We start from the raw sequence: 22,203 nt of genomic DNA, 5'->3' as shown, positions 1-22,203 counted from the left end.
ACCAAGCTGTCCAGCAAAAGGGACAGTTGGTTTGGAGATAAACTATTTAAAATCTCAAGGGTTCTTACAGTTTAGCTTTTTATATGGTTTAAAGTGATTGTAAACCCTCACCTTGTAAAACTACCCATTCAGTTAGCAAACCATTTTGTGGATAGATATAAAGACATTATAAATATTCCCCCCCCCCTTTTTTTTAATTTTTATACAAGTGATGACATAATCTCTGTGCTCAGCTGCATAAAGGCTGAGGGAAGGAGAAACAGCAGCACACTAATTTTCCCAGTGAAAGGCTGTGCAGGGGGTGGGGGAGGAGTGTCGTGACAGGTCTAATCATTGGAGGAGTGCAGGCTGAGCACAGCTAGAGAATTGACCACGGTGTGTTTTCCTGCTTAGTGTGGTCAGTTTTTAATTGGACAGCAGTGGAACTGGCAGGAACACCAGGTATTTCACACAAAGGAAGCAATATAAAGGGAACAGGATACTTCTCTATATGGTACAGCATGCACATATCAGGAATGTGAAATGCTGGGTTCACGTACTCTTTAACCACTTGCCTACTGGTAACTTTAATCCCTTCCTGCCCAGGGCAATTTTCAGCACTGTCACATTTTGATAATTGCGTGATCATGCAACACTGTACCCAAACAGAATTTGTATTTTAGAGCTTTATTTTGGTGGTGAATCCTCGCTGGGTTTTTTATTTATCGATAAAGAAAAAAAGCAAAAGTTTTGAAAAAAAAAAAAGTTTTTTTTCTTAGTTTCTGTTATAAAATTTTTACTTTTAGAATTGGTTTCTTCACAGCAAGAGCTGTGAAAATGTGGAATAGACCCCCGACAGAGGTGGTTCTGGCTAGCTCAGTAGATTGCTTTAAGAAAGGCCTGGATACTTTCCTAAATGTACATAATATAATTGGGTACTAACATTTATAGGTAAAGTTGATCCAGGGAAAATCCGATTGCCTCTTGGGGGATCAGGAAGGAATTTTTTCCCCTGCTGTAGCAAATTGGAGCATGCTCTGCTGGGATTTTTTGCCTTCCTCTGGATCAACTGTGAGTATAAAATTGGGTATTGGATTGTACAATATTTTTTATTTTATTTATTGTTTTTAAAATTCAACTGGATGGACTTGTCTCTTTTTTCAACCTAACTATGTAATTTTTCCCGTTCATTGATGGGCGATGGCGAGGCTGCGCTGATGTGCCACGCTGATGATTAGTGCCCTGATTATCAGTGCAAATGTCCTCTGTCACACTTGCTGAATACCGGCTTTCCTCTCCTCACGCTGTGACAACATGTAAGGAAAGGAATGCCAAAATCCGGCAAGTGTGCTTTCATTGTGATCAGAGTGTGGTCAGTGTGATTACAGTTCAGTCAGTGCGCTGGATGCACGCTGCAGGGAGCGGGGTTCTGAGAGGACATCCATAGACTATTCTAATGGTAAAAATAGGAAAAAAATTGCTATACAACATAGAGAGAAAAGTATTTGATCCCCTACTGATTTTGTATGTTTGCCCACTGACAAAAATGATCAGCCCTATAATTTTAATGGTAGGTTTATTTTAACAGTGAGAGGCAGAATAACAACAAAAATATCCAGAAAAACGCATTTCAAAAAAGTTATAAATTGATTTGCATTTTAATGAGTGACATAAGTATATTTGACACCTTCGCAAAACATGACTTAGTACTAGGTGGCAAAACCCTTGTTGGCAATCACAGTGGTCAGACGTTTCTTGTAGTTTGCACTAGGTTTGCAGACATCCCAGAAGGGATTTTGTCCCACTCCTCTTTGCAGATCCTCTCCAAGTCATTAAGGTTTCGAGGCTGACGTTTGGTAACTCGAACCTTCAGCTCCCTCCACATATTTTCTATGGAATTAATATCTAGAGACTGGCTAGGCCACTGCAGGACCTTAATGTGCTTCTTCTTGAGCCACTCCTTTGTGTCATGGAAAATAAATGGCACAGCAACACCCTTACATCTGTATAGTGCAATGTGATAAGCACCAACTGTGTGTGAATGCACTGCTTCCATTTAAAAAAAAAAAAAAAATTATGTTGCAATTATGTTTTAGAGCTGCATTAAACTGGATGCAAACCCGATTCATGAAATTTAAGCTGGGCTCATATATCTGCAATGTTTTCTTATCTCTCTTCAAAGCCCCTGGCTTTCCTCTGCTCCATTCTTCTGTTATCAGCATGATAACGTCTGACAAGTTCTCAGACACAGGAGATAAAAACAGCCTGAGTTTTGTGTCAGGGTGGGTGCTATAAATTAGCAGACAGCTTGCCATGTCAGAGCACAGCTCTGCACATTACTTGCTTCCTTTGCCCATGTGGAGGAGGGGGTGTGTGCCTTTCCTCCAATCGGCTGTCTTGGCTGTATGCCCAGACTTCACACTCCATGTTGAACAGGAAGAGAAAATCTGTAACATGATTGGAGCTTTCTAAAGAATATATAAAGCTGAAGACAGCAGATATACATCTAATACTTTATGTAGGGAGATTTGTTTCATCTCTGTCTATCATCTGAAGCTGTTCACTTCACTGGGTATATGTGAGGGTTTACATCCACTTTAACCGCTTATGGACCAGCTGCCATCCTTATGTCAGTACTTTGACGTAGAATACCGAGGTTACGACAGCAGATAGCTGCCATAACCCCGGTATTTTCTGAAAAGGCGGGCGGTCCTCTTTTAGATAAAAGTGGTCTCCACGGTGGATTTGCCGCAAGATCACTTTTATTGGCGGCGGGAGAGGTGCACCCCACGCCGCTTACCGGAGCTGCCGGTGGTGGTGGGACTGTCTGATCCTTTCCCCTTAGTAGCATGGAGCCGAGTGAGGGAAAGATGGCCCCCACTCGGCTCATAACATTGGATGACGGAAGCAACATCAAACGTCACTTCCGCCCAATAGTCTCAAATGGGACATGTGTTTTTTTTTTTTTTTTTTTGTTTTTTTTGTTTTTTTTATTGCTTTTAAGTGTAAATGTGAGATCTGAGGCCTTTTTGACCCCAGATCACACATTAAAGAGGTCCTGTCATGTTTACCTTCCTTGTAATAGGACCCAAAATACATTTTTAAAAGGACAGTGTAAGTCGCGCCCGCTTATGAAAATGGTGTTCAAACCACACATGTGAAGTATTGCCGCGATCATTAGAGCAGGAGCAATAATTCTAGTAAAAGGCCTCCGCTGTAACTCTGAACTGGTCAACAGTAGAAATTTTTAAATGTTGTCTATGGAGTTTTTAAGGGTCAAAGTTTGTTGCCATTTTGAAGCATGGCATGTTTGGTATCAATTTGCTTGGCGTGATATTATCTTTCACAATATAAAATAAATGAGGCTAACTTTACTGTTGTCTTACACTTTTTTGAATTAAAAAAATATTTATTTTTTCCAAAAAAATTTGCACTTGTAAGACCGCTGCGCAATTACGATGTGACATAAAGTATTGCAACGACTGCTATTTTTATTCTTTAGGGTACCTGGAAAAAAAAGTTTCTGGGTTCTAAGTAGTTTTCTAGCAAAAAAAATGCTTTTAACTTTTTAACAGCACGTTTGAAAAATAGGCCTGGTCCTTAACCGCTTTAAGACAAGCTGACGTTTGACGGCGGCATATGGCTCTCCTGTTCAAATCGCCGTAACTCTGCAGGTCAGGAGGACTCTATGTCACTTGTACACAGACAGAACGAGGAAATGCCTATGTAAACAAGGCATTTCCTCGTTCTGACAGGTGACAAGGCAAGGATCTACTATTCCTAGTGGTCGGGAACAGTTATCTGTCATGTCCCAGTAAGCTCCCCCCCCCCTGTTAGAAACACTCATAGGGAACACAGTTAACCCCTTGATCGCCCCCTAGTGTTAACACCTTCCCTGCCAGTGATGTTTATACAGTAATCAGTGGCTATTCTTAGCTCTGATCAAAAAAGCGTCAAGTGTCTGATCTGTCCACCACCATTACTAGTAAAAATAATAAAAATGCCACAAATCTATTCCCTATTTTGTAGACTCTAATTTTTGCGCAAACCAATCAATATTATATTTTTACCAAAAATATGTAGAAGAATATACATCGGCCTAAAATGATGTAGAAATTTTGTTTTTTAAAAAGTAAATGTTGGATATTTACTATAGCAAAAAGTTAAAAATATTAATATTTTTTTTTTTTTTTCAAATTTGACGCTTTTTTTTTTTTTTTTCTTTGTTTTGTTTATAGCGCAAAAAATAAAAACCGCAAAGGTGATCAAATACCAACAAAAGAAAGCTCTATTTGTGGGAAAAAAAGGACGTCAATTTTGTTTGGGTACAACGTCGCACAACCGCGCAATTGTCAGTTAAAGCGATGCAGTGCCGAATCGCAAAAAAATACTCTGGTCATTAAAGTGGATGGAAACCCACTCTCATCCTTTCCAAACTACTGTCATAGTGGTTATCAACAAAGATATACATGCCTTCTGCATTTATCCTTACCTGTCAAATGTCTCCCCTTTAGCTGTTTGGAGCCCTGAAATACTCTGGAGTCTGTGGTCGGGTCTGTTGTCTGGAGCTCGGTGGGTGGAGTCGTGATGTCAGTAAACTCCCTGCCCACCTCTACACCCCCCTTGGCCAGACATCAATATTTCTTACACTGAACTTCTGCTGGGCTCCTGGATTATGCTTCATGATCACTAACATCCAATCAAAACCCAGGAAAGTCACCACATGACTTCAGCATGCCCAATCATGCTGAGGTGGGGAGCAAGCCAATCCTGGGAGAGCTCGAGAATTGAGGAGGGGGGATGTGAACTACACAGAATGCCTCTCACACTTGTGCATGAGATAAGGAAATCACCTGTCACTCACAGCAAGGGGGAAGAAAAGGACACCTATTTCTCTGTGTCCATTTTTATCTTGCTGCAAAAGATTAGAGGATTGCTCAGAGCTAGATTAAAGTGGATGTAAACCCGAAAAATGTTTTTGTTTTTTTTTTGTTTTTTTTTATATCGTACTGTAGAGTATAAGATTTCCTATCATTTGAGCCCAGTCTTACCACACAGAGTTAATCCATCTCTGAGCAATCCTCTTTTTTATTGTTCAGTGAGATAAAACTTGACAAACTGAGAAACTTTGTCAAATCCTCCCCCTTGCTGTGAGTGACAGGTGATTTACATATCTCGTGCACTAGCCTAAGACATGCATTATTTTTTAATTCCCTCCCACTCCTTTCTTCAGCAGCTCTGCAAGGATTGGCTGTTCCACACCTCAGTATGATTTGGCATGCTGAAGTCATGTGGTTACTTTCCTGTCTTTTCACTGGATGTTAGAGATCATAGCAGAAGTTCAGTGTTAGAAATAAACAGGAGAAATGCATATTGACAAGGAGTGTAGAGGTGGGCGGGGAGTCTGCTGACATCATGACTCCACCCACCGAGCTCCAGACAACAGACCCACCCACAGAATATGATTTTTCGGGTCTAATAGACAGAGGGGAGACATGTGACAGGTAAAGATACATGCAGGAGGCATGTATATCCTTATAGATAACCCCTATGGCAGTAGTTTAGAAAGGACGACATTGGGTTTACATCCACTTTAAGTCTTTGTGGCAAGACTGGGTACAGATGAAATTACATCCTCTGCTGTAACAGATATGAGTCTTAATTAAAACCTTTTTTTTGGGGTTTACATCCACTTTTCAACTACATCTAGGGCTGTTAAGGGGGACTTGCAAAAAACACAAAATGCTGTGTTTTTGACAGACGTTATATGATTAATTTTTTTCACCTGAAGATCTGGTCTGTCACAAAGCCGCTGCATTACAGTACCCCCCACTGTTGACAAATGAGCACAGGGGGCCCAAACAGACAGCAGTATTACCAGTCTAGGTGGGAAGGTTGGTGTTGAATTCTTAGTTCACCTTTGGAACATGTTACATATTCTACCTGAATTTAGGGTGGAACATGCAACATGTTCCAGCCCCTGCACCCTCCCTCCCCCATGACAGTGGGCCAGGGATCTTCTCTCAGCACCCGCTGTCGCAATTGAAAAACGGCAAGTCCACGTTCTTCATTCAGAGTTCTGTGAATGAATGAACTACAAGTACCATCGTCCACTGCCCCTGACAGCTTGTAGTTCTCAATGAGCTGTGAGGGTGCTGGTGGGCATAACCTGAGCGGAGTAACCCACCATGGTTAGCACCAGTCCTGTTGGCATTTTTCCTGTTGAAAGTAGGAAGGCTGAATAGTTGAAGGCTTTGGTATTTGCCTGGGCAAATGCAAAAGTGTCTGATATCCCTGCACAAGGTATAACAGAGTTATGTAATATAGTGCTGAAGAATATGACAGTTTTGTTTCTTGGGGACACATTGTCTCCCAACTCTGTACCATAATCTACATCAGTTATTTAAGAACTTGTTTTAGGTTTTCTAAATTTGTTTATAAAGGCTAAAATGGCTAAGGCCTCATGTACACTGCTGCTGGTAAACGGACATTTAAGAGCAGTTGGTGTGTTTTTTTTTTTTTTTTTTTTTTTTGTTTTTTTTTTTTGTTTTTTTTTTTCAAATGTCCCTGAAACGCCTAATGCCTGTAAGAGCTTGTAAACGCGGTAACTCGTGTTTAGCTTTCTATAGTTTACAGGCGTCTTTCATTTTTGGCTATTTGGGGGAAAAAATCACTTCCCGACCTATAGCGAATTGACGGCCGGGAAGTGGCTCTGTTATCCTGACCGGGATAACATGCGGCGCGGTGGCACGCAGTGTGGCGATCACTGGTTATGTGTTTGTCAATCTGACACACTGCATCTTCGATCGTGGTATGGAGCTTCTGACAGAGGCTCCTTACCACGTGATCAGCTGTGACCAATTGCAGCTGATAATCGCGTGAACCAGGAAGTGCCGGTAAATGGCATTCCTCGGTGTGTGCTGACAGGGAGAGCCGATCGTAGTGTCTCCCCATCGGGGGGGGGGGGGGGGGGGGGGCTGTGCTGATAAATCGTACATTGATTATCAGCACAGCCCCCATCAGATATGCCCATCAGCTGCCAGTCTGTGCCCCGTCAAGAACACCAGTCAGTGCCCATTAGATGCCTATCAGTGCCACCTATCGGTGCCCATCAATTTTACATATCGGTGCCGCCTTATCGGTGCCAGTCAGTGAAGGAGAAAACTAAGTGGTTTGCGTTTTTGCAGTGTTGTGCATTTTCCTGCAGTTAGTTAGGAGCTGCCAGTGTACATGAAGCCTTAACCCTCTAACTCCAAAAAAAATTAAAAAAATAAAATAAAAATAAGCAGTATGTCTTTGCAACACATGCATATTTCCTCATGTATTCTCCTTCTTTGCAAGCTCAGTAAAATACTTGTTGATCTTGCCAGAAATCCATTGAGCTCTTGGTGCATACGGGCCAAATGTAGGGTGTGTGTACTGTGGCCGTTCCGCCGGCTTTTGTCGCTGGGGCATGACAGAAAAAGGTCTACCGATAGACTCCCATCACCCTGTCAGAACACAATGACACAGCAGGGGAGATTGCTGAGCTAACTTTGGATAGTTAGTACAGTGGCTCCTCCAGAGCTGCCAGGTTTTTTTCCTTCAGCCCTGCTGGGTTCAACGAAAAAAAACTACTAGTGCGTAGCAGGCTTAAGACTGAGAACTGAGCGATAATGTGACCTTCACTGAACAGAGAGTGGTGACTGTCAATCGCTGGCTCTGATCTGCCCCTCCAGCGCTCAGTGGAGCGCCAGGCTGTGGATGGGAGAGGTGCAGTTGCTCCAGGCTCTCAGCATGCCAAGACATACACAGAAGATATATGAAGGTAAAATTGGGAGAAATAAAATCATTAAAATGAGAATACTGCCTCCCATTTGAGAGATTTTCTCCCATATATTTGTGGAAGGCTCCATGCTGTCCCCCTTGCTTATACCTGGCACTCTAACAAAGTCAGTAATGTAGTTTGGAAAATAACAACATTATAGTTTGAGCCCATTTGGTGATTATTGAAGAAGGGTATGTTCAAGTCAGTTAAACAATGTGTGTGTGTGTGTGTGTGTAAAAGATAGAGATTATAATTTCTTTATCTCACAAAAGTGAGTTACACCCCTCACATTTCTGTAAATATTTTATTTTATCTTTTCATGTGACAACACTGAAGAAATGACACTTTTCTATAATGTAAAGTAGTGAGTGTACAGCTTGTATAACAGTGTAAATTTGCTGTCCTCTCAAAATAACTCTACACACAGCCATTAATGTCTAAACCGCTGGCAACAAAGTGAACACACCCCTAAGTGAAAATGTCCAAATTGGACCCAAAGTGTCAATATTTTGTGTGGCCACCGTCCTTTTCCAGCACTGCCTTAACCCTCCTTGGGCACCAGAGCTTCACAGGTTGCCGCTGGAGTCCTCTTCCACTCCCCCAGCTCCCTGATGTTGTCATGGAGTATGTTGGAGACGTTGTCATGGAGTATGTTGGAGACCTTGTGCTCCTCCACATTCTGTTTTGAGGATGCCCCACAGATGCTCAATAGGGCTTAGGTCTGGAGTCATGCTTGGCCAGTCCATCACCTTTACCCTCGGCTTCTTTAGCAAGGCAGTGGCCGTCTGGAGGTGTTTTTGGGATCAATATGTTTGACTACTGCCCTGTAGCCCAGTCGCCGAAGGGAAGAGGGAATCGTGCTCTGCTGCAGTATGTCGCAGTATGTGTTGGCATTCATGTTTCCCTCAATAAACTGTAGCTCCCAGTGCCGGCAGCACTCATGCAGCCCCAGACCATGACACTCCAACCACCATGCTTGACTGTAGGCAAGACACACTTGTCTTTGTACTCCTCACCTGGTTGCCACCACACACGCTTGACACCATCTGAACCAAATAAATTTATCTTGGTCTCAGACTACAGGACATGGTTCCAGTAATCCATGTCCTTTAGTCTGCTTGTCTTCAGGAAACTGTTTGCGGGCATTATCTTTAGTAGAGGCTTCCTTCTGGGACTACAGTATGGTAGACTAATTTGATGCAGTGTGCAGCGTATGGTCTGAGCACTGACCACCCCACCCCTTCAACCTCCCTAGCAATGCTGGCAGCACTCATATCTCTATTTCCCAAAGACAACCTCTGGATATGACGCTGAGCACGTGCACTCAACTTCTTTGGTCAACAAAGGCGAGGCCTGTTCTGAGTGGAACCTGTCCTGTTAAACCGCTGTATGGTCTTGGCCACCGTGCTGCAGCTCAGTTTCAGGGTCTTGGCAGTCTTCTTATAACCTAGGCCATCTTTATGTAGAGCAACAATTCTTTTTTTTTTTTTTTTTTTTTTTTTTTCAGATCCTCAGAGTTCTTTGCCATCAGTTGCCATGTTGAAGTTCCAGTGACCAGTATGAGAGAGTGAGAGCGATAACACCAAATTTAACACACCTGAGACTTTGTAACCCTGTTATTTTTGAGGGGACAGCAAATTTACACTGCTTTACAAGCTGTGCACTCACTACTTTACATTGTAGCAAAGTAATTTCTTCAGTGTTGTCACATGAAAAAATATATATCAAAATATTTACAAAAATGTGATGGGTGTACTCACTTTTGTGAGATTTATTTATTTTTTATTTATTTATTTTTTATGCTGCAGTTTTAGAGAACACTTCAGACATTATAGTTGGTCTGTCTTTAGATTTACCAAATACTATATAGTGTAAATACCTGTCTAAGTTTTATATAAATACATGGTTTGGAAGGCCTGGCCTATATGCTGCATACCCAATCCCTAATGAAAATTTGTATATCGTTTTTTTACAAAGAGGTTAAATTGTGTGTGGCCACCTCCCAAACATGGATACTTTTTTTGAACTCTTGTGCTCCTGGGTGAAGCCCAGTGTATGATGACGGCTCTCTTGTGTTAAAGCCAATCTACTCTTTCTAGCTTCATTTGGTATCTTTTAAACTTGTTAGGCCTAGTTCATACTAATGTAATTTCAGATGTGACTTTAGTCACAAATAATTTCACAGAGGTGAGAATGGCATTGTTTTCGGTGGTGCCCATTGTGTTTTTGGAAAAGGTACTGTGAAGAAATGCTGTAAAGTAAGTGCTTTCAAAAATGTTTTAATTGTTTTCTTTATCAATTTACAAAATGCAAAGTGAGTGAACAGAAGAAAAATCTAAATCAAATCAATATTTGGTGTGACTACTTTTTGGCTTCAAACCAGCATCAATTCTTACACTTGTACACTTGCACAAAGTCATGTATTTTGTAGGATTAGAGTCAGATGTATGATTTACCAATTATACTAAGCAGGTTCTAATGATCATCAATTTCATATGTAGGTTGAAACAGTCATTAACTGAAACAGAAACAACTGTGTAGGATGCTTACAACTCGGTGAGGAACAGCCAAAATCTGCTACTAAGATGAGGTTGCGGAAGATGGTTTTATGTCATAGATCATACACCATGGCAAGACTGAGCACAGCAACAAGACACAAGGTAGGTATATGGCATCAACAAGGTCTCTCCCAGGCAAGGATTTCAAAGAAGACTTGGGTTTCAAGAAGCGCTGTTCAAGCTCTTTTGAAGGAGCACAAAAAAAAAAAAGGTAACGTTGAGGCCCGTAGACTCAGTGGTTGGCCAAGGAAACTTAATGCAGCAGATGAGACACATCATGCTTACTTCCCTTCAACATCGGAAGATGTCCAGCAATGCCATCAGCACAGAACTAGTGGGACCCAGGCGCACCCGTCTACTGTCTGGAGAAGTCTGGCCAGAAGTGGTCCTGCAGCCAAAAGGACCATACCTTCGATGTGGAAACAAGGCTAAGCATCTCAAATGTGCATGAAAACATATGAACTTGGGTGCAGAATAATGGCAGCAGGTGCTCTGGACTGATGAGTCAATAATTGAAATATTTGGCTGTAGCAGCAGGCAGTTTGTTGGCTGAAGGTCTAGAGAGTGGTACAGTAATGAGTGTCCGCAAGCAACAGTAAAGCATGGTGGAAGTTCTTTGTAATTTTTGGGGCTGCATTTCTGCAAATGGAGTTGGAGGTTTGGTCAGAACCAATGGTGTCCTCAATGCTGAGAAATACAGGCAGATACTGATCCATCATGACATACCATCAGGGAGGCGTGTGATTGGCCCCAAATTTATTCTGCAGCAGGCCAACAACCCCACACATACAACCAATGTAATTTTAGAACTATCTTCAGCGTAAAGAACAAGGAGTCCTGGAAGTGATAGCTTGGCCCCCACAGAGCCCTGATCTCAACATTGAGTCTGTTTGTTTGGGATTACATGAGGAGACCGAAGGATTTGAGGCAGCCTACATCTACAGAAGATCTGTGGTTAGTTCTCCAAGATGTTTGGAACAATCTACCTGCCAAGTTCCTTCAAAAACTGTGCAAGTATACCTAGAAGAATTGATGCTGTTTTGAAGGTTAAATGGTAGTCCTACCAAATATTGATTTTGATTTGAATTTCTCTTCTATTCATTTACTTTCCATTTTGTTAATTGATAAACTATTAGCACTTCTATTTCTGAAAACAGTCTGAATTTACAGCATCTTTCCTACATGCCTAAAACTTTTGCACAGTAGTGTACCTGTGCTACTTTAGTGCGGTTGCTGTGCGATTTTTGGCCCCATTTAAGAAAAAAAAAAAAAAAACTTGTCAGAAGTGTGCGATGTCGCACTACAAATTTGCACTAAAAATCAGATTAAGTGGCAGCTGCACTATTGTGAACCTTGCCTTATACTGCATGGTTTAAGTAGTAGGTTAGGTAGACTTGATCAATTTGTTTGTGTTCACAGATAAACCAAAATTGCCTGAAAATTACACTGATGAAACCTGGCAGAAACTGAAAGAAGCTGTAGAAGCCATTCAAAATAGCACTTCAATAAAATACAACTTGGAGGAATTATATCAGGTGAGTTTAACAAATTTTGTAAGTGTAGGTTTTGGTTGTCCTAAAGTAGCTGTATTCTGCCTCTGATAGTAAGCTCTGGTGCCCTCGCTTGTAGATTAAAATGGTTGTAAACCCACAAAAAAGAATAATAAAATAAAACAAAAACCTGCAAGACAAAGGCATAATGAGCTAGTATGCATAGCATACTAGCTCATTTGAAATACTCACCTTAGATCGGACACCCCGCTGCAGTCCCGGCACACTGCTCTGGCCGGCGACATCGCTCCCTGAGTTATTTCCGGGTATTGTGGGCTCCAACGATGTGATTGGCTGAAACTGCTTTGACGTGACTTGCGTGTGGGAGCCGCTGGTAACGGCACGTCAGCTAATGCAATGGCACGAACATGCTGTTGCTTCCGTGCTGATGACGTCGGCACATGCTGATACAGGGGTGTAGGTTTAGGCGCTATCCACGGTAGCTACAGGTAAGCCTTATAGGCTTATCTGTAGTAAAAAGTGGATTGTAATTAGTATCCTCAAATTGTAGAGGTACAGATCTCAGATGCTGACATGTCTGTGTTCCTTTGAGCCAGGCATTTATATCCTGTGGTATTTTGACATCCTGTTAAATGTAGTGTGCTCTCTGAACCATCCACAGTAATTTCCCTCCTGAGCCTATGCACTGAGCTTAGGACAGGAATGGTCATTATTTTCTAATGGTCAAACAAAGCACATTCGCAGTAATTTTAGGACGTGGATTTAAAGATTGCCAGGCTAGAAAATTGGAAACTCACTACTTTTCTTGAATCTAAAATCAGGAGTTTTGATTTAAGTTCCAGCATGCCTGTTCCATGGCATTGGCTTGAAAAGATTTGCAGCCATTAGAACAACATGACATCCCTTAACCAGTTGTTTCAGAATGACAAAAGCAGTGGGAGCCTGTGGATTTCTTTCAGCACAGGCTTTCTTCAAGTACTACCAAATATGTTATCCACATGATTGAATGCTTAAAAAGACACTGTCACATTACCCTTTCAGGGCAAAGTCATTGTCTTTGCAAAGAAGCCGCCCCCCCCCCCCCCCCCTCCAATACACCGACCTTGCATACACTCCCCACCACTTCATTTTCTTTCATTGCTGGTGACAAATGCCCATTGCTTCTGAGTTTAGGGGGACATGTAACAATGCTTAGGCCTAGGATCCAATCGCTAGGCCAAAGTGCTGTCACATGAGGAGTGATGATGTCACTTCTCTCTGCAATGGAATGGGCAAGGTAAGAGTGTCTTTTTAACAGTATATTTATTTTTTCTTAATCCCATGTAGCTTGTGACATTTTATATTGTTTTCTTGCAGGCTGTTGAGAACCTTTGCTCTTATAAGATCTCTGCAAACCTCTACAAACAGTTGCGACAGATCTGTGAGGACCACATTAAAGCACAAATTCATCAATTCAGAGAATATCCTTTTCTGTGTGGACCTTTAAATCAGAATTCCCTATTCCTATTATATAGTCATATAGTCAGTAGAATCATGAAATGTGATTTAAAGTGGTGGTAAAGGCCTTTTTGTTAATGTTTTACCTACAGGTAAGCCTATAATGAGGCTGTAAATCTCTCCCAAACGTACACAGTTTAGTGTTTTTTCCTTCAGAGCCCTGTGCTGTAAATGGTGACTCCTGCACTCATGCGCGGAAGTGACGTCATCGAGGCTCGGCCATTCAAAGGACTGGAGGCTGTGAACCCAGAGGGAGGAGCTGGTGAAGATGGAAGCCCTGTCAGTGGTAATAGCGTGCCGCTGGAGAGCTTCTTGTTAAGGTAAGTTTCACATAATGCATACTAGCACATTCTAACATTATACGTTTGAAATGTAACTGCGCTGATCCAAAAGTGCTGATGTGATATTGCCACTGAAATGGTGTCTGCACCTTGTGCGCAAACCTTAAAACTAAAAACCTATTAAGTGCAATGTATCAATATGTCAATCTATAGTTCAAATTTATCAAGTTCAAAATATCATCGGTATTATGATATAGGTATTTTACAATGTTCTCCAAAATCCACTTCCATTTAACATTTAAATTCCATGTGCATAGTGTTGGATAAACGCCAGGAAAGTGGAGTGGTTATCCCAATATAAACCAAAGGCAAAGCTTTTTCTGGGTTCTGGTGAGGGCCCATTTCAGAAGATGGTGGTGGCACATGTAGTGTCACCTATATATATAGTTGACATTTTTGCAGATTTATTGAAGAAGAAAAACTGAAATATCACATGGTCCTAAGTATTCAGACCCTTTGCTCAGTATTTAATAGAAGCACCCTTTTGATCTAATGTAGCCATGAGTCTTTTTGGGAAAGATGCAACAAGTTCTTCACACCTGGATTTGGGGATCTTCTGCCATTCCTCCTTGCAGATCCTCTCCAGTTCTGTCAGGTTGGATGGTAAACGTTGGTGGACAGCAATTTTTAGGTTTCTCCAGAGATGCACAATTGGGTTTAAGTCAGGGCTCTGGCTGGGCCATTCAAGAATAGTCACGGAGTTGTTGTGAAGCCACTCCTTCGTTCTTCGGCCCAGTCTGAGGTTCTGAGCACTCTGGAGAAGGTTTTCTTCCAGGATATCCCTGTACTTGGCCGCATTCATCTTTCTCTCAATTGCAACCAGTCATCCTGTCCCTACAGCTGAAAAACACCCCCACAGCATGATGCTGCCCACCCCCATGCTTCACTGTTAGGACTGTATTGGACAGGTGATGAGCAGTGCCTGGTTTTCTCCACACATACCGTTTAGAATTAAGGCAAAAAAGTTCTATCTTGATCTCATCAGACCAGAGAATCTTATTTCTCACCATCTTGGAGTCCTTCAGGTGTTTTATAACAAACTCCATCCAGGCTTTCATGTGTCTTGCGCTAAGGAGAGGCTTCCGTTGGGCCACTCTGCCATATAGCCCCGACTGGTGGAGGGCTGCAGTGATGGTTGACTTTCTACAACTTTCTCCCGACTGGAGCTCAGCCACAGTGATCTTTGGGTTCTTTACCTCTCTCACCAAGGCTCTTCTCCCCCGATAGCTCAGTTTGGCCAGACGGCCAGCTCTAGGAAGGGTTCTGGTCGTCCCAAACGTCTTCCATTTAAGGATTATGGAGGCTGCTGTGCTCTTAGGAACCTTAAGTGCAGCAGAATTTTTTTTTTTTTTTTGTAACCTTAGCCAGATCTGTGCCTTGCCATAAGTCTGTCTCTGAGCTCTTCAGGCAGTTCCTTTTCACCTCATGATTCTCATTTGCTCTGACATGTACTGTGAGCTGTAAGGTCTTATATAGACAGGTGTGTGGCTTTCCTAATGAAGTCTAATCAATATAATCAAACACAGCTGGACTCAAATGAAGGTGTAGAACCATCTCAAGGATGATCAGAAGAAATGGACAGCACCTGAGTTAAATATATGAGTGTCACAGCAAAGGGTCTGAATACTTAGGACCATGTGATATTTCAGTTTTTCTTTTTTAATAAACCTGCAAAAATGTCAAACCTGCAACTCTGTGTTTTCTGTCAATATGGATTGTTGTGTGTACTTTATACTTTCCGTCCCCACTGTGTGTGTGTGTGTATGTGTGTGTATATATATATATATATATATATATATATATATATATATATATATATATATATATTATTATGAAAATGTGTGCACGGCCTTTAAAATGGACTTCCATTTCTGCTGGTGTTCATAATTTGCATTGTATTTTGCTGGTTTGTGTTCCCTTAATAAAATAATTACAGATTCTTTGGATAGTGTTCTTTTCCTAAAGAAAATAGATAAATGCTGGCAGGATCATTGCAGACAAATGGTAAGTGATTTTTTTCATCCCCCCCCCCCCCCACACACACACACACACACACACACACACACACACACACACACACACACACACACACACACACACACACACACACACACACACACACACACACACACTACTAACCCCCCCCACACACACACACACATTTTTAAGAGGAGAGTATTGTATCTTACAGGGGGGTGTTATTAGTGCATCTTTGGGGCATTTCTAGGCTGGCTTCCTGCCATCAGAACTTAATGTGATTATAGAAGCAGAAGGTTTTTTTACCTTAATGCATTCTCTGATCAAGGAAAACCTTCCTTGATCCAGTCTCTTATTTTAAATAATAAAACCTTTACAATCTCTTTTTAATTCCACAAATAAGGGAATGTATTTTTATAAACTGTAGCTAGCTTTTCTTGGGTTTTCTTCTATAAGCTAGCGTTAGACGGATTGAAATTTCCTAGCATGAAGGAGGGGGTAGAGTAGAGGAATCCCTCCATTCACCTTGCTTGTGTGAATGGAGGAGAAAAAAATATTTGCATTTAAAGTGGAAGTAAAATTAAACATTAAAAAAATGGCTGACTGGTAGGATCTTGACATAATAGACCCTATTGATTTCTTCTTTCATAACTGCTTACCTCTGCCTATTACCATTTGTGTACACTGTGTGCCTAACATGCACACCCCAGTGCAAATTCGCAGCACGCTTCTGTGCCGAGATGACTCCCATGTGCATGCACATGATTTGCACTATCCTTGCCGGGCCAAGCAAGCAGCTGAAGAATCTGAACCTTGTAGAAAGAGGGGGCAAATGCGCTGATACTGCAGCGCCGGAGGGTGTTGCTTACAAGGTAGGTCATCATATTAGGCTAATATACTGGCTAAAAACTAAACTCATTTTTTATTTAATATTTTTTGCATAGGTTTACTTACATTTTAAAGCTTAAGTTTACCAAAAAAATAAGAAATTACAAAATAAGTTTTGGTGTTTCTGTCCTCTGGTTCAGTAGAAGTTTTCAATTTCGAAGCTTCTTTGCATGACAGGCTAGGTGGAAAGGGCGGGCATAGTTGGGCACTCTTGATCAGTACGAATTATAGCTACTCTCTCCGTTAACCCCTACTGCACCAGAAGATCTTTATACATTGTACTGAAGTTATGCACTGAAGCTGAAGTAATATCCCTTTTGGTGTGTTGTTTTTTTTTTTTTTTATTTTTTTTTAGACTTACTAACAACCATGTTATACTTCCCTGCTCCTTGCAGTTGATTTGTATAGAGCAGCCCAGATCCCCCTCTTCGGCGCTCTTCCCTCCTGTCAAGTGTTCCCGAAGCAAGCAGCTTGCTATGGGGGGCACCCAAGCCGAGCCCCAGCTCCATGTGTCCATTCAGACACGGAGACCTGGCAATGCCCCTTCTCACCTGATTGGTTAGCTGACTTTGACAGCAGCGGCAGCCAATGGCACCGCTGCTGTGTCTCAGCCAATCAGGAGGGAGGATCTTGGACGACTGAGACACTTGTGGACATCAATAGACAGAGGGGGTGCTCAGGTAAGTATTAGGGGTGATGCTGCACACAGGCCTTTTATCTTAATGCATAGACTGCATTAAGATTAAAAAAAACCTTCTGACTTTACAACCACTTAAGTTTTTTTTTCCCAAAATGTCTTTCAGAATAGTACCTGAGAGATTGTAGCTCTTTCCACAAGGCACAGGAAACACTTCTACTTTAGATTTTAGGAGGCTTCTCCCCACACATCCTTTCACGTTTCCTCAAAAGCTCAAAAAAGGAGGTTCCCATTCAAGGTCCCGACAGCAGTTTGGAATAAGATGCCTAAGCTGGAAGCAGCTTTTTCCCAGGTCTTCAAAAGCACACATTTATCTTTCGAGGACATGGTTATTTGTATTTTTATCTGTTGCTCTGACCAGTAAGTCAGTTTTTTTGTTTTTTTTGTTTATTTGTTTTAAAATAACAAGCTCTCTTCTAGATAAATCATTTTACTGGGATAAAACAAACCTGTTACCACTTAGAGGGATGCTTACAATGATTATCTTTTTATGTATTAATGTAAAACCTTTATCCGAAAAGGGAACAAAAGCTGTTTGTTGTAATTGATAAGGTATGAGCTGGTGTTTGACTTCAATTTGTTGGTCTATTTAAATATGCCATTACATTTTAACACTGCTCTACCCCAATACTGACAATACTGCTGTGCCCTCTGTGCTCATTCATCCACAGTGGATGTACTCTAATATAGGAGGTTTATTACTGGCCAGATCAGCAGGTAAAAACAATGGGGGGGGGGGGGCTTAAAGAAAAAACTGATGCAGCTACCACATGATTGGTAAGCTGCAACATATTACATTTTTAGTTTTGGGTTTAATACTGCTTTGCATAAAAAAAATAAATAAAATTCCCACAATATGTAACATTTTTAGTATTCCTCCCATGTTCTGGAACACTGTAGTGTTACTTATATTTAAAGGGAAGCTGCACTAACATATATATATATATATATATATATATATATATATATATATATATATATATATATATATATATATATATATTCAAAAAAGTTATAAAAATATATATTTTTTTTTTTTTTTTAAGATCATGATAAGAGGCATCTTCCTGTTCCTGGATCGAACCTACGTCCTTCAAAACTCAATGTTGCCATCTATTTGGTAAGCTCTTAAGACCACTAGTAAAAAATTGCCTGTTAGAAGATGAAGTGTGGGACAGGTTGTCAGTGAAAAAAGCAGCATCTTTTGCCCTCCATTTACTCCTACAAGCATCAGAGACTGCCCTCAAATCCATTTCATACTTTACTTAGTGACTAAGAGCCATGGAAAGTGGTGGGGTCCTGATACTATTTCAATGTGGTGATACCGGATCTGTTTGGTAGATAAATGATAACCCTCACGAAGTACAGGGAAAGGAATATGTGGCTTAAAAAAAAAAAAAAACACTCCTGCTCTCCGCGATGCAGAAACCTCAAACGGCTCTTGAATATTAACCACTTGCTTACTGGGCACTTAAACACACTTCCTGCCCTGGCCAATTTTCAGCTTTCAGCGCTGTCACTCTTTGAATGACAATTGCGTGGTCATGCAACACAAAGCAAATTACATTTTTATCATTTTTTTTTTTCTCACAAATAGAGCTTTCTTTTGGTGGTATTTAATCACTGCTGGGTTTTTTATTTTTTGCAAAAAAAAAAAAAAGACCAACAATTTTGAGAAGGGAAAAAAATTGGTTTTATAGTTTGTTTATAAAATTTTGCAAACAGGTAATATTTCTCCTTCATTGATGTGCGCTGATGAAGCCGCACTGATAGGGGGCACTGAAGGGCATTGATGGCACTGACAGATGACACTGGTGGCCACAGATGAGGCGAAGGTGGTTCTCCCTGTTCGGGACCGATGTCCCTTTTGACAGGAGCCAGTGATCTGCTTTTTTTTTTTTTTTTTTTTTTCTCCTCACGCTATTAGCGTGAAGAGAAAAAAAAGCCGATTACAGACCTTCTGTTTACATCACGTGATCAGCTGTCATTGGCTGACAGCTGATCACGTGGTAAGGGGCCGGAATCTGTCCCTACTCCAACCTGTGATCAGCCGAGTCTCATTGATTCAGTGATCAAAAATTGCGCCACCTGTGTCCCGCTGGCAGCTCAAGCACTGGAGGACGGCTATGGACTCCCTCCTGGCAATTAAGGCCCGCGCTCTAGCAGTCTTTTGGCTATAGCATGGGCGGGAAGTGGGTAAGGAGCTGGTTACAGCAGTGCAAAGAGAATATTCACATGTCTGTTTTTATACTTTTAATATTACTATTATTCTTATATAGGATTTATATATCACCAACTGTTTGTGCAGCATTTTACAACATGAGGGCAGACAGTACAGTTAAAATAAAATTCAATACAGGAGGAATTAGATGGCCTTGCTCGTTAGAGCTTACAATCTAGAAGGGAGGGTCAAGTGATACAAAGGGTAATAACTGTGGGGGATGAGCTGATGGAGAAAGTAAACGTACAGTTGTTAGATGAAGACAGAATAGACTTCTCTGAAGAGAAGGGTTTTCAGGGATTGTCTAAAAGCAAGCAGAGTAGGAGATAATCGGACAGATTGAGGTAGGGAGTTCCATAGGATAGGAGAGGCTTAGGAAAAGCCTTGGCGGCGAGCATGGGAGGAGGGAACTAGAGAGCAGGAGGTCTTGGGAGTAACGAAGGGAATGAGAAGGTTAGTATTTTGAAACTAGGTTAGTGATGTAGCTGGGGGCCAAGTTGTAGATGGCTTTGTAAGGCTCTTTCACACGAACGATCCGGACTTGGGGCCGAAAGGATAGTACCAGTATAAATGAACTATCTGTGATCTGACTGACAATATTGCCCCTTTTTTTAAGTGTGTGTGTGTGTGTGTGTGTGTGTGTGTGTGTGTGTGTGTGTGTGTGTGTTTTTTTTTTTTTTTTTTTAAACTTCAGTATTACAAATTTTATTCTTAATCTTTTAAAGAGAATGAGTCACAGCTGGGCTAATGCAGTAACATGCAGGTATTTAAATGTTTAGTTTTAAAGCCCAGCTATGACCAAAATCTTTTTCAATTTTTTTTGTTTGGGACCCTCGGGGGGGGGGGGTTTACATGCTGCTATGTGGCATCAGCTTAAACGGAGCCCAGACACAGTCAAGTGTAAAATACAGAGACAGAAATCTAGGCTGTGCTCCGAAGTAGAATGCAAAGAAGCAAAATGACCACACTGGGATGCATGTTCTTCCATGCCCTGGCGTGGTGAGTTTGAAATAGGAAAGCAGGAGGATTGGCATGACCATCAGGCTTTTCATACAAAGGAAGCAATACAAAGAGAACAGTATACGTTTTTAATGCAAAACATGATAACCCAGATCAGAAATATGAAATGTTGGGGTAACAGTCGCTTTAAATTATAATTTTGTAGCAATGCCTATGACAGTGTGTGTGTGTGTGTGTGTGTGTGTTTATTTTTTTTCCCCTATATCTTTTATCAACTGCATTTTTCCCTGTATGGTGCACTTCCCTCTTTCAGGACCAGTTCACACCACATGCAGTCCAGTGCGGTTTTTTTTCTGCATCAAAAACGCATGGAAAGTAGGCTATATGGTTTTCAATGGCACAGTTCAACCCAGTGCTTGCAGTTCCAGTGCATTCCAGTTCCAGAATAAAAAGTAGAACATGCTGCACTGGACTGTACTGCAACGCACCTAAACACACTGGAACACAAATGTCCTCTTATTTAAGGTTAAGAAAAGGGGGGGATGCACTGGACTGCGTCAAAAATGTGCATGCAGAAAAGCATCTGGAATGTATCCGGACTGCGTTTCTATGGTGCTATGGTGTGAACTGGCCCTTAGACTTTAAGGATCTCTGTCTTGTTTCATACTGTAGTCCTGTGTTCAGGTCCTATGGTTTATATAGCACACTTTTATATTTTGCTTCTTCTGAGGCTGACTTATGGCAGGTTTTTCACATCTCTCTCCTTCTTTCACAGATTTGCCTACTTGTGCTTTTGTTTTTTGCTTTCAGCTTTTACAATGTGCCCTATATTCCATGCTTTGAGTGCCTCCATTTTCGTTATGTCTTTGCCTCCTTTTGCTACTTTTGTTAATTTTCATAGTATTTATACTGCCCTGCAATCATTTATAGTAGGCGACATCTGTGAATAGTGCTAGCTAGTTTTGTAATGATTTTGTCTTTTTTTTTTTTTTTGTTTCCCTTTGCACTTATTTCACTTTGCTGTCTTCACTGTGGGTGGTGGTGAGAGGGCTTGTGCTGTTTTAAACCTCTAAGTCCATTGCCTTTGTCATGAGAAAGGTGGGCTGTGCCCTGCCAAAACGTTGGGAATTCCTCCTGTTGCAAGTCTCATTGAGTGCACCTGCTGTCTGCTTCATATTCTACATATTTTTTTTATGAGTTGCACCTAGGCCAGTATCCCTACAAGCGTGTGCGGTGACCACTTCTACACTATGTATAATATTTGTGTGTGGTGTTTTTTTTATTTATTTTTTTCCCCCTTTGTGCAAATTTTGACTATTTCTTCTCTTTTTAGGGACATGGGCCTTGAGTTGTTTAGAACCCACATAATTAGTGATCAGAAAGTTCAGAACAAGACAATTGATGGTATTCTACTGCTAATTGAAAGAGAAAGAAACGGTGAAGCCATTGATAGAAGTCTGTTACGAAGTCTCTTAAGTATGCTGTCTGACCTGCAGGCAAGTTGTTTGAACATTTGCGACAGTGTTTATTCAGTTACTGGCTCTTTTTTGTTTTAAAGCTCAGCTCTGAGAAAAGGTCCTCCCTTGCAGTGTGGTTGTGCCCGCAGTGCAAGGGTTAACTGCTTAGTTCTGTTTGGGAGATGAGGGGGAAAAGCAGTATTACCTACCTGATCCTTCACTTCCCTTTGACAGTGCTCCTTTATGCTTTGGCAGTGGTCTTTCTCTCTGAGTCCTCATGTCCATTGCAAGGATATGGGGCCCTGCAACA

General features: G+C 41.3%; 1 protein-coding gene across 1 annotated transcript in view; it reads left to right on the top strand.

The window, feature by feature from the left end:
• The window catches only part of CUL4B (cullin 4B), a 121,012-nt gene that overhangs the window by 5,326 nt on the left and 93,483 nt on the right, over positions 1-22,203 (top strand). The window contains exons 3-7 of the mRNA XM_073599448.1: positions 11,764-11,879; positions 13,212-13,316; positions 15,629-15,697; positions 18,302-18,375; positions 21,770-21,932. Of these exons, the coding sequence (XP_073455549.1) occupies positions 11,764-11,879; positions 13,212-13,316; positions 15,629-15,697; positions 18,302-18,375; positions 21,770-21,932 (527 nt within the window). The remainder of the gene's footprint in view (positions 1-11,763; positions 11,880-13,211; positions 13,317-15,628; positions 15,698-18,301; positions 18,376-21,769; positions 21,933-22,203) is intronic.

The sequence above is a fragment of the Aquarana catesbeiana genome, linkage group LG09 (assembly GCF_042186555.1).
Source record: "Aquarana catesbeiana isolate 2022-GZ linkage group LG09, ASM4218655v1, whole genome shotgun sequence".
NCBI classification, from domain to species: domain Eukaryota; kingdom Metazoa; phylum Chordata; class Amphibia; order Anura; family Ranidae; genus Aquarana; species Aquarana catesbeiana.
Note: the sequence above shows the minus strand (reverse complement) of the source record. Positions and strands in the feature narration are given on the sequence as shown.